The sequence below is a fragment of the Oryctolagus cuniculus genome, chromosome 11, assembly GCF_964237555.1.
Source record: "Oryctolagus cuniculus chromosome 11, mOryCun1.1, whole genome shotgun sequence".
In the NCBI taxonomy this organism is placed as follows: domain Eukaryota; kingdom Metazoa; phylum Chordata; class Mammalia; order Lagomorpha; family Leporidae; genus Oryctolagus; species Oryctolagus cuniculus.
Genome location: NC_091442.1, coordinates 68,351,215 through 68,366,971, shown reverse-complemented (window position 1 = coordinate 68,366,971; position 15,757 = coordinate 68,351,215). Strand labels below are relative to the sequence as shown.

The window sequence follows — 15,757 nt, the reverse complement described above, 5'->3', positions numbered from 1 at the left end:
TTGCTAGGGCTGCCAAAACAAAGTATGACAAAAATTCATTTTCTTGGCTGGCACCGTGGCTGAATAGGCTAATCCTCCACCTGCAGCGTGGGCACACCGGGTTCTAGTCCCGGTTGGTGCGCCAGATTCTGTCCCAGTTGCTCCTCTTCCAGTCCAGCTCTCTGGCCCGGGGAGTGCAGTGGAGGATGGCCCAAGTGCTTGGGCCCTGCCCCTGCATGGGAGACCAGGAGAAGGCGCCTGGCTCCTGCCATCGGATCAGCGTGGTACACTGACCGCAATGGCCATTGGGAGTGAACCAATGGAAAAGGAAGACCTTTCTCTCTGTCTCTCACTGTCCACTCTGCCTGTCAAAAAAAAAAAAAAAAATCATTTTCTCCCAGTTTTGGAGGCTGGAGGCTAGAAGACTACGACCAGAGGGTTGGCAGTTGGTTTCTTCTGAGACCTCTCTCCTTGGCTTGTATGTGGCAGTTATCCTGCAGTCTCTTCACATGATCTTCCCTGTGTATTTGTACAGATTTCCTCTTAAAAGGACATCATTCATATTTGAGGTGCAACCAGAATGGCCTTTTTCTTAATTACTTTTTTAAAGACCTCTTTCCAAATAGAGTCCCATTTTCAGATAATAGAGCTTATGAGTTCATATGAACTAGGGGTTTAGGGGGTTAGATGTCAGCCCATAATACTCACCAAGCACTATTTCTGGGCTATCAAATTGAAATAATTTGGTCACACAGATTTAGCCTCGTGCTTGAATGTAATTTTAATGCATCATTATCAATCGTTGAATACCCAATTGCATGATGCAATGCAATTAAATTATAAAGGGTATAACAAGAAAAAAATGGGTCAAGCATCTAGATTAAAATCCTTGCTGTGCATCCAACTGCTTATGTGATGCTTGGCAAGGTACTTCCTTACCAGGACTTTTGCTTCATCTTTATGATGGGGAATAATAACCCCTACTTTATTGGACTGTTATTCTGATGAAATAAGATAGATTATCATGTAAACTAAGTAATTCCAGCTGCTACTAGAATTTTCAATTCAAAGAATAGACTGAAATGTGACTTAAGACATTAAACAAGAGATTTAATATTTAAAAAGTGTAAAACAAAGCTGTTATTTTACTGAGTAATTTTTAATTCAGGAAATAGTTGTTATTTTATAAAAATAACAATATGTGCTTTGATCTGAACATGATTTGGTTCCTGAATTTCACACAGGACTTTAAACCCCAAAGTCAAATTAATGGTTACTAAACACCAATTATGGTATTTAGGAAGTGGGCCTAGTGGGAGATTCTTAGGTCACTGGAGGCATGCCCTTGACAGGTAGGTCTTGCTAGATGGTTGGTTATAAAAGCCTAAGTTGGGCCCAATCAATCTCAGCTTCGTAGTTTACTATGTGACTCTTCCTCAGTAAGCATTACACCAATACCAAACACAGTCCTCAATAGATGCCACACTAATGGGGCTTGCAGGATCTTAGACTGTGATCACCAGAACCATTAGCCAAAAGAAATCTCTTTTCTTCACAAGTACCCTGTCTCAGGTATTCCATTGTATTAATCAAAAGTGAAATAATATGTAATTAATTTATACTTTTTAAATGATTTTTTTAAACCAAAACGTTTGACAATGGGGCCGGCATGTGGCGTAGTAGGTTAAGCCTCAGCCTGTGGCACCAGCATCCCATATGGGTGCCAGTTTGAGTCCCAGCTGCTGCACTTCCAATCCAGCTCTCTGCTATGGCCTGGGAAAGCAGTGGAAGATGGCCCAAGTCTTTGGGCCCCTGCACCCATGTGGGAGACCCAGAAGAAGCTCCTGGCTTCTGGCTTTGGATTGGCCCAGCTTCGGCCATTGTGGCTGTTTGGGGAGTGAGCTAGTGGACTGAAGACCTTTCTACCTCTCCTTCTCTAACTCTACTTCTCAAATAAATAAAATCTTAAAAAAAAAAAGTTTGGGTCCCATGCCATGGCGCAGTAGGTTAATTCTCCGCCTGCAGTGCTGGCATCCTATATGGGCGCCAGTTCTAGTCCCAACTGCTCCTCTTCCAATCCAGTCCTCTGCTATGGTCTGGGAAAGCAGTAGAAGATGGCCCAAGTGCTTGGATTCCTGTACCTGCATGGGAGACCAGGAAGAAGCACCTGGCTCCTGGCTTTGGATTGGTGCAGCTCTGGCCATTGCAGCCATTTGGGGAGTGAACCAATGAAAGGAAGACCTTTTTTTTTTTTTTTTTTTTTAGATTTATTTTACTTATTTGAAAGACAGAGTTACAGAGAGAGGTAGAGAGAGATACAGAGAGGTCTTCCATCTGATGGTTCACTCTCCAGATGGCCGCAGTGGCGCCGATCCAAAGCCAGGAGCCAGGAGCTTCCTCTGGGTCTCCCACGTGGGTGCAGGGGCCCAAGGACTTGGGCCATCTTCTGCTATCCCAGGCCATAGCACGGAGCTGGATCGGAAGAGGAGCAGCCGGGATTAGAATTGGTGCCCATATGGGATGCCAGCACTTCAGGCCGGGCTTTAACCTGCTGCTCTACAGTGCTGGCCCCATTTTCTTTTTTAAAGATTTGTATTTATTTGAAAGAGTTACACAGAGAGAGGAGAAGCAGAGAGAGAGAGAGAGAGAGAGAGAGAGAGAGAGATCTTCCATCTGCTGGTTCACTCCCCAGATAGCCGCAATGGCCAGAGCTGAGACGATCTGACTCCAGGAACCAGGAAGCGTCTTCTGGGTCTCCCATGTGGGAGCAGAGGCCCAAACACTCAAACACTTGGGCCATCTTCTACTGCTTTCCCAGGTCATAGCAGAGAGCTGGATCGGAAGTAGAGGAGCCGGGTCTTGAACCAGCGCCCAAATGAGGTGCCGGTGCTTCAGGCCAGGGCGTTAACCCGCCCCACCACAGTGCCAGCCCCAGGAAGACCTTTCTCTCTGTCTCTCCCTCTCACTGTCTCTAACTATACCTCTCAAATAAATAAAATCTTTAAAAAAATAAATTTTTTTAAAAAGTTTGAAAAATACCAGTATAGAATATATTTTCTAAATGAGCCATAGTTATTCACACATTTTTTCTGTCAATGAATCTTGTATGGCTCTTCCTTTTTTATTACAATGAGTGCAGCTATGTGTTCTGTAACCCCCTGTGTATGAGAGTTTGCCTAAATAGGGAATACATCTAGAAAAGGGTTACTGGATCCAAGAGCACATACAACTTCAATTGTTTTACCTCAAATAAAGGGGAAAATATGCAAACTCAGGAAATGTTTGAAAACTTGAATAAGCAGAACATGCACAGTGCAACAAGCAGGATTCAAGGGAACAACAGGCAGAAGTAGGAGGAAAATGAGAGAAGAGCAGTATCGGAACTATCATATTTATTTATTTATTTATTTATTTATTTATTTATTTATTTTGACAGGCAGAGTGGACAGTGAGAGAGAGACAGAGAGAGAAAGGTCTTCCTTTGCCGTTGGTTCACCCTCCAATGGCCGCCGCTGCAGCCGGCGCACCGCGCTGATCCGATGACAGGAGCCAGGAGCCAGGAGCCAGGTGCTTTTCCTGGTCTCCCATGGGGTGCAGGGCCCAAGCACCTGGGCCATCCTCCACTGCACTCCCTGGCCATAGCAGAGAGCTGGCCTGGAAGAGGGGCAACCGGGACAGAATCCGGCGCCCCGACCGGGACTAGAACCCGGTGTGCCGGCGCCGCAAGGTGGAGGATTAGCCTATTGAGCCACGGCGCCGGCCTGAACTATCATATTTATTGAGTGTAGTATGGGGAAGGAGGTGCAGGGGGCTCTGTGCACACATCTTCATTGCTTCCCTGCAAACCTCAAGCATGGCTTTGGTCCTCTTAATACCGTTCTGGTAAAAGTGGCGTAAGCAGCCAGCTGCAGGCCTTTTTAAAGATGAAGTAGAACTTAACAACTCTTTTTGCATGTTTCTTTTATCTTTGTGGAGATTTGTTTGAAGTCCCCCAATGTCTAGGAATTGGACAACCAGAAGTCACCTTCTGATTCCCAGAATTCTTCCTGTTCCTCACTAAGTGATAATGCACATCAAGAATTTCATAGGAGAGGCCTGACTGCAGGGGTTCTGTTCTCTGGTGGTGCCAGTCGTATAGCACGTCTTTTAGAAGAGGAAACACCTGACTTCCTGTCAGGGATTCAGGGCTATCCAGTGTTTCTAATTCCATAAGCTCCATCCAACTATGTGAGGAGCCACAGCAATGTCCAGTTTGGACCTTAAGCCCTTTTTTTTTTTTTTTTAATCAGGAATTAAAATTTCCTGAATGTAGCACTTTCACTTATTCATCTTTGTATATAGTGTCTATACATTCTCAAATGTATGAATGAGGGATTTTTTCAATATACTAGGTCCATTTCACAATTGTACATACATACTGGTAGGAAACACAAGTTAAAAAGCTTTTTTAAAATAGTGCATTCCATGATTCAGCTTTAGTAATGTTAAATTGTGACATGTATTGTACCACCACCACATTTTCATAACAGGTAAGTTATTCTTTCTTTTCTTATTAAAAGTTTTGGCCTGAAGTCTGGCATTTTGGCATAGCAGCTTAACCTGCTGACATCGGTATCCTATATGAGCACTGGTTCAATTCCTAGCTGCTTCACTTCCAATCCCTGCTAATGTGCCTGAGAAAGTAACAAAGATAGCCCAAGTGCTTGGACACCTGAACCCACATGGGAGACCCAGATGAAGCTCCTGGCTTCCCCCTGGCCCAGCCCTGGCCATTGCAACCTTTTGGGGGAGTGAACCAGAGGATGGAAGATCTCTCTCTCTGATTCTCCTCTGTAACTGACTTCCAAATAAATCAATCAATTAAAAAACAAAGCCTTGCTATGGTAAGCAAGATACAGGCGATTTGGTCAATCTGAGTGTGAGTTTTCTCTAAAATGAAGTCACCTTTGGAGAGGTGGCTAAATTCTAATTTGAAAGACTAAGTATATATGGGGACAGCATGTGGCACAGAGGTTAAGCTGTGATGCTGGCATCCTCTATGAGCCCAGTTCAAGGCCCCACTGCTCTGCTTCTGATCCATCTCCCTGCTTCAAGGGCCTGGGAGAGTGAGGAAGAGAGCCGATGTGCTCTGGTCCCTGCCACACACGTGGGACACCAGGATGAAGTTCCACGCTCCTGGCTTCTGTCTGGCACAGCCCCAGCCATTGTAGCTATTTGGGAAGTGAGCCAGAAAGATGGACAATCTCTCTTCCCGCCTTCTCTCCCTGTAATTCTGACTTTAAATACAATAAATAAATGTCGCTCCCCCTCTTCACAGAGGAACGATACTAGACCCTGCACTGTTCTTTTGTCTGCTCGGCCCTTCCCGGGTTTGCTGCTGGTCCTTCCCGGGTTGGCTGCCGATCCTTCCACCTCCATGGAAGGGCGGCTCTCCCTGCCACTTTCCCCACTTCCGCGGGGGAGCGGCACACCGCCGGCCGGCTCTCTCGGGGGCTGCTCAGATGTTATCCGGATGTTCCCTTTAGATGTTCCTGGTGCATGTTGTCTCTCTCCTCCTTTATAGTCCTCTTCCACCAATCCCAACTCTGCTACCCACACGCCGAGTACGCTGCTCTCCTGCAATCAGGAGCAGGATCAGCTCCTGCAGGTTATTGGTTGAACTGGAGGCAGCTGCGTAGAAGCTGTTTACTCCTCTCCCAGCGCCATATTGTGGGAGAGCAGATGCATAGAATAAGTCTTAATTCCAGTAACTTAGTCTAGTCCGAGTTGCTCCCCACAAATAAATCTTAAAAAAAAACAAAACAAAAAAAAACTATGTACATGTAGATGGTTAACTTGTAAAACAGAAATTCAATTGCTCTGAGAATTTAATTTCCCATTTAAAGAAACCAGATTTCTCAGGCATGCTTTTATTTTTCATAAGACATTATGAGTTTTTCAGTCTTTCTTAAAAACTTCCTATATTCTGAATTCAGTAATTTCCATACAATGCAGTTTCTTAAAAGATAGAATTTAAAGAGATAGAATTTAAAGAAAGAAGGTAGTCACAAATTGTTTCACAAAGAACTCTCCTTTACCAGCAGCCAGTAAACCTGGGAATTAACCAGGACATCAGTAAAGACAATTCCCTTCTTGTTTTTGATAATGTTGTAGATCTTTAGAAAAATACTGCTTACAGGTAACACTGTGTATATTGGAAACTAAAATGTGAAGAGTTTATCATTTGCTAAGATCTTATCATGTACCTAGGATCAATTAGATTGTATTATCTTCACTTTAGGTACAAGAAATACAGGTTCTAAGACAACTACTCATCTGTACCATTCACAAGTGTTTGAACCAAGAACACGGCACAGATTTGTTTGGTTGCAAAGTTTATGCTACTGGAAGCTTACACAAAATAGGTGTTGTTCCTGACCTAAACAGTTAGCCTTGGTTTAGCATTCTGTCTATGGAAGTGATCAGAAAGGTAAACACTGGTTGGACTGAAGCAACATTTTTCCCATCTTCTTTGGGATGGGAACTTGTTTTTAGTTTAGGCAATAGCATTGGCACATAACTGACACACCATAGATTACACATACTTAACAGTGTAATTTGATACGTTCTGACAAGTGTGTACATCTAAGAGATCATCACTCCTGATGGGAAAATCTACAGGTTGCAAAAAAAGTTGTTAACAGGCCCTGTGAAAGAACACGTGATCTCGGAAACTCAATCTAAGACAATCCCTAAGATCCTGTGAATGGTGAGGCGGGCCTGACATCTGAAAGTGGGCGTAGGAGGTAGGGCTCCCTGCAGTGCCGCATGGCATATGTGCGCCGGTTCCTGTCCTGTCCAATCTGGCTCTCTGCTATGGCCTGGGAAAGCAGCAGAAGATGGCCCAAGTCCTTGGGCCCCTGCACCCACGTGGGAGACCTGGAAGAAGCTCCTGGCTTCAGATGGGCCCAGCTCCCGCCGTTTGCGGCCATCTGATGAGTGAACTAGTGGATGGAAGACCTCTCTCTCTGCTTCTCTGAAACTCTTTCAAATAAATAAGTAAAGCTTAAAAAAAAAAGAAAGAAAGAAAGTGGCCTTCGAACTCCCCGCCTGAGTCTCAAGTTACCCCGCCCACGTCTGTGAGGCTGACCCACTGCCGCCCCTCTCGCCCAGGACGCTACTCTGCATTCTCCAAATCCGACTTCTAAACCCGCAAGCAACCAGTCAAGCTTCTAGCTCCACCCTTACTCACCCCAAAGGCAGGAAGCGCGTCACCCCAGGCTCCCAAAGACCCGCCTCTCAACACCGTCCAGGACCAATTGGCTCCCTTCGTGCAGTGCGCCCGCCCCACGTCGGCGCAGTCCGGAAGGCGGAAGTTCAGGACTTCCGGTCGGCGTGATCAGCTTGTGGCGTGAGCGTCTGGAAGTTTTTCGGTGAGTTTGGGGGCTGCTAGATCCTGTGGGCCGTGGAACTGTGGGCCCTTAGAGAGTTTCGTGGCAAGCGTTGGCAGCTTTGGGACAAAACTTGATCTCTGGTTTGGAGTTGCGGACCTCCATCCAAGGCGAAGGGCCTCCACGATCTTGGGGCGGCCCTCTGGCCTCCCGAAATTGTGAAAAGTGCAGACCTCCGTCGTCGGTCAAGGATGCTCGGGTTCACTTGGGCCGTCTATTCTTGGCTCTTGGCAGGGTTCAGTTTATTGTAGACAAGGAAACATTTGAGTTTGTGATTGCTGGCGTTCAAAAAGTTACTAGACTAGCCATCTATTCAACAGCTTTTGTATAACTTGTACTGAATGCAAAGCGCTGTGCACTGGGGGACGAACGGCGAACAAGACTACTTCGCTGCTCCGACTTGAGCCTGAAGTGCAGTGGGAGTGACGGTGCGGCGGCGGTGGGGGGTGGGGGGGTGGGTGTGTGTGTGTGTGTGTCTCAGGGTGCAGCCTGAATTTACAAGGAGGGAACTCGGGCGTCAGAGCAAGCTTTGGGAAGAGCAGTACCCGGCGACAGCAACAGCACATGTGAAGGCACCGACGTGGACGCAGTTTGGACTTGTTTCAGATGTAATTGGAGCTTGCAGATGTGTGTGGGAATGGGGAGTTAGAGTAGATGGAATTGAAGTAGGCAGATCATAAGTGACCTTGTAGGTGTGAAATATATGAGGGAGAAGGTCACTGAAGAATTCTAAGAAAGGCTGTTAGATATGCTGTTGAGTTTTTAATGGCTGTTTGTGTCACGTTGATCCTCCCAAAACTTGCACACTAAGACCTCATAAATCCTGAAGAGCTTTACCTTCCACTGGTTCCTGTCTGGTAGTGATATCTGTTGGCCTGGTTTCCTAAGAACGTACCTTTTTTTAAAAAAATAGTCCGTATTTACTTTTGAATGTATGTTTTTGTTAACTTCTAGGTAAAACATGGCCAAAAGCTTACGGAGTAAGTGGAAAAGGAAGATGCGTGCTGAAAAGAGAAAAAAGAATGCTCCAAAGGAGCTGAGCAGACTTAAAAGTATTCTCAAACTAGACAGTGATGTTGTCATGAAAGATGTTAAAGAGATAGCAACTGTGGTAGTACCCAAACATTACCAAGAGAAAATGGAATGTGAGGTGACAGATGAAAAAGGTGAGTTTATGTGTTGCTTTTTTTTTTTTTTTTTTTTAAGATTTTTACTTATTTATGGAAAGGCATAGAGACAGTGTGAGAGAAAGATCTCTCTACTGGTTCTTTTCTCAGATGGCCACATGACATCAAGGCCGTGCCATGTACCAGGAACTCTATCCTAGTCTCCCACATGGATGGCAGGGGCCTAGGCTCTTGAGCCATCTTCCTCTGCTTTCCTAGGTGTGTTAGCAGGAAGCTGGGTTGGGAACCGAACAGCCATACCAGTGCTTGATGTGGGATGCCAGAGTTGCAAGCAGCGGCTTAGCCAACTGTACCATATTGCCAGCCCCTCTTTTTCCCTTTAAAGCTGTCCTCTACTATTCCCATACCAACTTTCCTGCAAATCTGCCATACCACATTTTTATTTTTTGAAGGCTTGGTGCTACTACAAATTGTATGCTAAACCATTCTGAAGCTAGTCCATTTGAATAGGCATGTTTTGGATTGTTCAGGGTTGGTCTTTGGTACTTATCCAATAGCCTGAGTGTCTCAGGAATAGACGAACCTCAACATGTCCTGGTTGAGACAGTTCACAATTCAGTAAGGTTGTAGACAGGATAGAAAGCACTTCATTTTACTCTTGTAAAGTTTAGTTCCCTCTGTGAGTCATAGACCCCTATATATTCTGAAAGTCACAAGGTTTCATCTTACTTGGTTTTGACAGATCCTAGGGACCTCAGTGTTGTAATCAGAGTGTGAAGTTGGAAACTGTCTGTAAAGCTGGTTTCAGCAGAAGGAAAGGGTCACTGGTTTTTACATCCTAATGGACCAATAAGGCAGCAAACTAAATTAAGCACTCCTAACATACATACTCTAAAAATGGAAGTGTATGTTAGGTATCTTATGGTCAAGGAAGATAGCAGCATTCCTGAACCTTTCAATCCTAGAAATTTCTGTTCCCATTCTTCCAAATGACCATTTTTAATTTTCTCTTCCCATTCTATCCTTCTCCCACTCCACCAAGTAAAAATTATAGGAAGCTTTTTACTTTAGCTTTTTTGAAAAATAGGGCCAATGAATCTTCATCTTCCTACTACCCAAGTCTGTAAGAATTTCAGTCTCTTCCTTCTTTTGTTAGCAGTCCCTCAAACACTTAATTTCTTGATTGATGTTTTGAATCATTTTCCGCTTTGCATTTGGCACAGCATCTTCCTTATCAATCTCCTCTGCTGGGTCAGTCCATATATGTTCTCAGAAGTCCCACTGAAAAAGGAAAGAAAAATTCTTCCTTGAGTCCACATTTCTCTCAATCTGCTGATGTATTTCATTTCTCCTTGAAACTTCCAGGCCAGCTCTCTGCTGTGGCCCGGGAGGGCAGTGGAGGATGGCCCAAGTGCTTGGGCCCTGCACCCACGTGGGAGACCAGGAGAAGCACCTGGCTCCTGGCTTCAGATCAGCACGGTGCACCGGGCCGCAGCGTGCCACCAGAACGGCCATTTGTGGGGTGAACCAACGGAAAAGGAAGACCTTTTTCTCTCTCTGTCTCTCACTGTCCACTCTGCCTGTCAGAAAAATAAAAAAATTAAAAAAAAAAAAAGGTTTTGAGAAGCAGAGAAATAAAGCTCCTTCCATTGGTTCACTCCCCCAGATGCCTGCATTGGCTTGGGCTGGACCTGTCCAAAGCCAGGAACACATGAGCGGCAGGAGCTCAGTTACTTACTCTGTCTCTCAGAATCTTCCTGGAACTGAATCCCAGCACTCTGGTGTGGATTGTAGAGGTCTTAATTACTAGTCAAGTACCTATTTCAGGTCCTTAAATTGTTGAAATACTTGCCTTCGGTTGTTACTTCCATTTCCTCACATGCATGCCATCCCTACCCATTTGTTCTCTCTCTCTCTCTCTTTTTTTTTTTTTTTTTTTTTTTTTTTTTTGCTGCTAAGGCAAAATTCATGAAACATAAAACTAACCATACAGTTCATTGGCATCTAGTAATTTTATAGTGTGCAAATATCAGTTCTAGTTGCAAAACATTTTCATCACCCTCAAAGGAAACCCTGAACTCATTAAGCAATCTCTGTTTTCCTAAGCCCCAGTCTCTATCAACTGCTAAAGTACTTTCTGTCTCAATGGATTTTTCATATAAATGAAATACAATATATGATGTGTTGTGCCTGGCTCCTTTCACTTAGCATAATGCTTTTGAAATTTATCCTCATTGTAACATTTATCAATACAGGTTAAGTATCTCTAAATGCTTGGAATCAGAAGTGTTCCAGATTTTAGTTTATTTACATAAACTTTATTGGTTAAGCATTCTTTTTTTTTTTTTTTTTTTTGACAGGCAGAGTGGACAGTGAGAGAGAGAGACAGAGAGAGAAAGGTCTTCCTTTGCCGTTGGTTCACCCTCCAATGGCCGCCGCTGCAGCCGGCGCACCGCGCTGATCCGATGACAGGAGCCAGGAGCCAGGTGCTTTTCCTGGTCTCCCATGGGGTGCAGGGCCCAAGCACCTGGGCCATCCTCCACTGCACTCCCTGGCCATAGCAGAGAGCTGGCCTGGAAGAGGGGCAACCGGGACAGAATCCGGCGCCCCGACCGGGACTAGAACCCGGTGTGCCGGCGCCGCAAGGTGGAGGATTAGCCTATTGAGCCACGGCGCCGGCCCTGGTTAAGCATTCTTAATTCAAAAATCTGAAATCTGAAATGGTCTGAAATCCAAAACCACTTGAGCTTTGTGTCAGGCAAGCACAAATGTCTGGATTTCAGATTCCCAGATTAGGGATATTCAACCTGTACACCTTCCGTTTTGAGGCTGAGTAATAGTTGATGTATATGTCTCATATATTTTTCCGTTTCATCTGTTGATAAGCATTTGGATTGCTTCTGTCTTCTGGCTGTTATGAATAGTGCTGCTGTGAACATTTGTGTACAAGTTTTTGTTTTTTCTATTCTTTTGGATATATACATGAGTGGACTTGCTAGATCATATGGTGAGTTATTGCTTACTCTCTTTTACTAGCTACACTATTTTACATTCCTGACAGCAATGTATGAGATACACATCCTCACTTATTTTTCATTTTTCTTGTTAGAGCCATCCCAGTGGATATGAAGCAGTATCTCTTTATGATTTTGATTTGCATTTTCCTAATGAATAATGCTATTGAACATATTATCATATGCTTATTGACCATTTGCATACCTTATTTGAGAATATTATATTTAAGAACTTTGCCACCACCTCCTCTTTTTAAAAATATGTTGATTGTACTTTTATTAATAGTGTGTAAGAATTCTTTATGTATTCTGGACACCAAATCTGCTTAGGGTATATCTGGATACTCTCATTCTTGCAGTGTTCCGGGAGCTAAATGAGGATCAGACTGTGGATAGAGGAGTCTTCCACATTTGGTAAACTGTTTTCCTTAGGATTCTTTTCTGCCTTCAAGTTCATGTTTCTTGTTATTTTTACTCTTTGAACTGCTTGATTTCTTTTTTTTTTTTTTTAAGATTTTTATTTACTTATTTGAAAGGTAGAATTACAGAGGCAGAGAGAGAGAGAGAGAGAGAGAGAGAGAGAGAAGGAGTTCTTCCATCCACTTGTTTACTTCCCAGGTGGCCGCAACAGCCAGAGCTGCGCCAATGCAAAGCCAGGAGCCAGGAGCTTCTTCTAGGTCTCCTGCATGGGTACAGAGGCCCAAGGACTTGGGCCATCTTCTACTGCTTTCCCAGGCCATAGCAGAGAGCTGGATGGGAAGTGGAGCAGCCAGGACCTGAACTGGCACCCATATGGGATGCTGGCAGTGCTGGCTGCAGCTTTACCCACTAAGCCACAGTGCTGGCCCTGATTTCTTTCTTTTCCTTTTTTTTTTTTTTAAGATTTATTTTATTTGAAAAGTAGAGTTACAGAGAGAATCTTCCATCTACTGGTTCACTTCCGAAATGACCACAGCAGCCAGGGTAGAGCCAGGCCAAAGCCAGGAGCTTCATCCTGGTCTCCCATGTGGGTGCAGGGACCCAAGTACTTGGGCTGTCTTCCACTTTCCCAGGTGCATTATTAGCGAGGAAATGAATCAGAGTGAAGCAGCCAGGACTTGAACCGGCCCTCATAGGATGTCAGTGTCACAAGTAGCAACTTAACCCACTAGGCCATAACACTAACCCCCAGCTGCCTGATTTCTTAGCCACAGACCTGGTCATTCTTGACCCATCTTTCCTTTATTCCCCACATCCAAACTACCAAAAATGCATTAGGAAATTTACCTATTTTCTTCCTGCTTTAATGCTTTCACCTTAATGCAAATCACCATCAACTCTTGCCCATACCAGCCCCTGCTTCCTTCTGATTCATTTTCTACATATTATCAATGTGATCTGTCTAGAATATAAGTCAGATTTATTTGTCTTTCATGCTTACAGCCTCTCATTGTCTTTCCATGTACATAATAGAATCTAGGTCTTACTTGATCTGGTCCTGCTAGCCTTCTTAAAAAAATCACTTACCACTAGATGAAATTCTCTTTTTGCTTTTTATTCTCCCCTCAGCAGAACAGTGTAAACTCCATGAAGGCAAGGAGCTTATATGGACTGCTGCATGCCCAGAACCTAGTACATCATCTAAAATCATCATCTACCTGTTAGTTATTGAGTGACTGTTATACTCCAGGCACAATTCTAGGCACTGTGGGAACAGTGATAAATATCTAATATAATAAAAGACCTTGTGTCATGGAACAGTCCCAGGGAGGACATTCTGGACCTGTCCTTTACAGCAGTTCAGGGTGATGACAGTGCACCACAGCATAGCTGCACTGAGCTTTCTGCCAAGCCTCTTAGCAGCAGAACTGGATCTCTAGTATAATCTGGATAGGAAACATGGAGCAGCCTCTGGTTGTGACCAAGTCTTCCTCCTTTGTTGTCTGTCTGCCTCTTTCATCTCAACTATGCTGCTGAGTGCTCCATTGAGTCCGTTAGAAATGATCATTGATTAGGGCCTATATGGGCACCAAGGACTTGGGCCATCTTCTACTGCTTTCCCAGGCTGTAGCAGAGCTGGATTGGAAGTGGAGCAGCCTTGACATGAGCCCCTATGGGATGCCAGCAGCTTTACCTGCTATGCCACAGCGCCAGCCCCACTATCACTTCTGATGATGTTCTCAGTTTATTAATATGCTTTCATAGGGATTTTTTTATGCATGAGTATTAATAGTTATTTTTTTTTAATTCAGATGACATGAAAATGGAGACTGAAATTAAGAGAAACAGAAAGACTCTTCTAGATCAACATGGACAGTACCCCATATGGATGAACCAGAGACAAAGAAAAAGGCTGAAGGCAAAGAGAGAGAAAGGAAAGGGAAAGAGCAAAGCAAAAGCAGTGAAGGCAGCGAAGGGCCTGGCGTGGTAGAGAGACTCTCATTCTAAACTTGAAAAAGGCCCCACAGGACAGTTGTTTGGCAAGAATGTGTGCTTTGCTTTCAACTCTCACCAAATGAAGACTATTTCTTTTTGTGTTTTAAGTTGGCCTTTTCCCCCTTCAATTCAGACCCAGTGTTACTCCTCAGGTTTTTTAGGAGAACTAAAATAAAATATTTTCTGTGGTGAATGAAAGCTGTATTTGTATTTTAATTGGATGCTGCCTTAATATCTAGGTATTATCAGACATCAAAATGCTGTCAAGTAATAATATGGTTATGGTTGTTCTTAAAACTTGGTAATTATAATCAGTAAAGGTAAAATGAATTATTACTGACAAATTTGTATAAACTCAGATTTAAAGAAAGCTGTTATATAAGCATATTTAAAAATAAAACAGTGGGGGCTGGTGCCTTCAGGGCCAACATCCCATATGGATGCTGCTTCTAGTCCTGGCTACTCCACTTCCTGTCCAGCTCTGCTATGCCCTGGGAAAGCAGTGGAGGATGGCCCAAGTCCTTGGGCCCCTGTACCCACGTGGGAGGCCTGGAGGAAGCTCCTGGGTCCTGCATTCAGATCAGCCTACCTCTGGCCATTGCAGCCATTTGTGGAGTGAATCAACGGATGGAAGACTCTGTCTGCCCTTGCCTCTCTCTCTAACTCTGTCTTTCAAATAAATAAATCTTTAAAAAAAAAAAACTATTTTATGAATATTACTTCTTTGGAGTTTTGGTTTTGTATAATTCAGAATAAAAATACTTTGGGTATAGATCTTGGAGTTTGATCTTTTCCTTATATGGTTAAGATACTTTACTAGTAGAGAAGACCAAATTTTTCAGTTATTTTCAGAAATCTTAATTTTAGGTAGAATTAGCATGTACAAGTCAGCATGCTTTTTAGATTAGAGTATCTGATTCATTTAATATTTTGATATTATATGGCCTAATATACAGTATTTCCCAGAGTATTTTTTTCTGAATCAAGTTTCTCCAGATGCATGGTTAAAAAAAATTATCAATGTGAGAAATACTACATACTTGAAGATTCACAAGATTTTAGGTTAGTATAGTCCCATACAGATTTAGCAGTAGAGAAACCTGTTCAGCCTTGACTGAACTAGTTTTCCAAAAAGTAAAGATACAAGAAAGCCCAGTATAATGAAATGATTTTTAGTTAAATCTGTCTTGCTATTTTGCTAATTGCACTCTGACTAAATTTACTTTTAGTTAAGCAGAATTGTGTTCCCTCAAATTTCACTATAATCTCATTTTCATTGGAACAAATATTTATTGAGTGTCTCCTATGTGCTGGAGACTTCCAAGTGCTAGGGATGAGAGAACAAGACAAGGTTATCAACTTTCTAGGGGCAGAAACTGCATCTGCCCAGAAAAAGATGCTAACTTCACAGGAAAACAACGGTGCAATGTATTACAATAAGGTCACTTGGATGTGAGATCACAAACTGCCAAGCGTACCAGTAGGCTGGAGGGTCACAACATGGAGATGAATAGGACATGACCCACATCTTTCAGGAGGTCAGGATCCGTAACATTGCCAGTAATATGTTGGAATTAGAGTCATGCATTGTTTTAGGACAGGGATCCATTCTGAGAAATACGTTAGGCAATTTTGTCATAAGAACATCAGTGTACTTACACAGATGGCTGTGATGTCACCAGATGACACTATCTTATAGAACCGCCAGTGCAAAGTTGACCAAAATATCTTATATATAACTATTTTAATATAGTAAGGTTTATCTTAGTTTACTCAAAAATTCATTAAAAAC

General features: G+C 43.4%; 1 protein-coding gene across 1 annotated transcript; it reads left to right on the top strand.

The window, feature by feature from the left end:
- The first annotated feature begins 7,338 nt into the window (after nucleotides 1-7,338).
- LLPH (LLP homolog, long-term synaptic facilitation factor) lies at nucleotides 7,339-14,163 on the top strand. The gene is made up of 3 exons (XM_051845647.2): nucleotides 7,339-7,392; nucleotides 8,364-8,575; nucleotides 13,782-14,163. Exons 2-3 carry the CDS (start codon nucleotides 8,371-8,373, stop codon nucleotides 13,958-13,960), a joined length of 384 nt encoding a protein of 127 aa, XP_051701607.1. The 5' UTR covers nucleotides 7,339-7,392; nucleotides 8,364-8,370; the 3' UTR covers nucleotides 13,961-14,163.
- Nucleotides 14,164-15,757: the final 1,594 nt, after the last annotated feature.

What these genes read in the sequence shown, in the direction of transcription:
- LLPH (XM_051845647.2), top strand. Translation starts at nt 8,371, where the DNA reads ATGGCCAAAAGCTTACGGAGTAAGTGGAAAAGGAAGATGCGTGCTGAA. An exon ending in TGAGGTGACAGATGAAAAAG is followed by an intron (nt 8,576 to 13,781) that starts GTGAGTTTATGT and finishes TTTTTAATTCAG; the next exon opens with ATGACATGAAAATGGAGACT.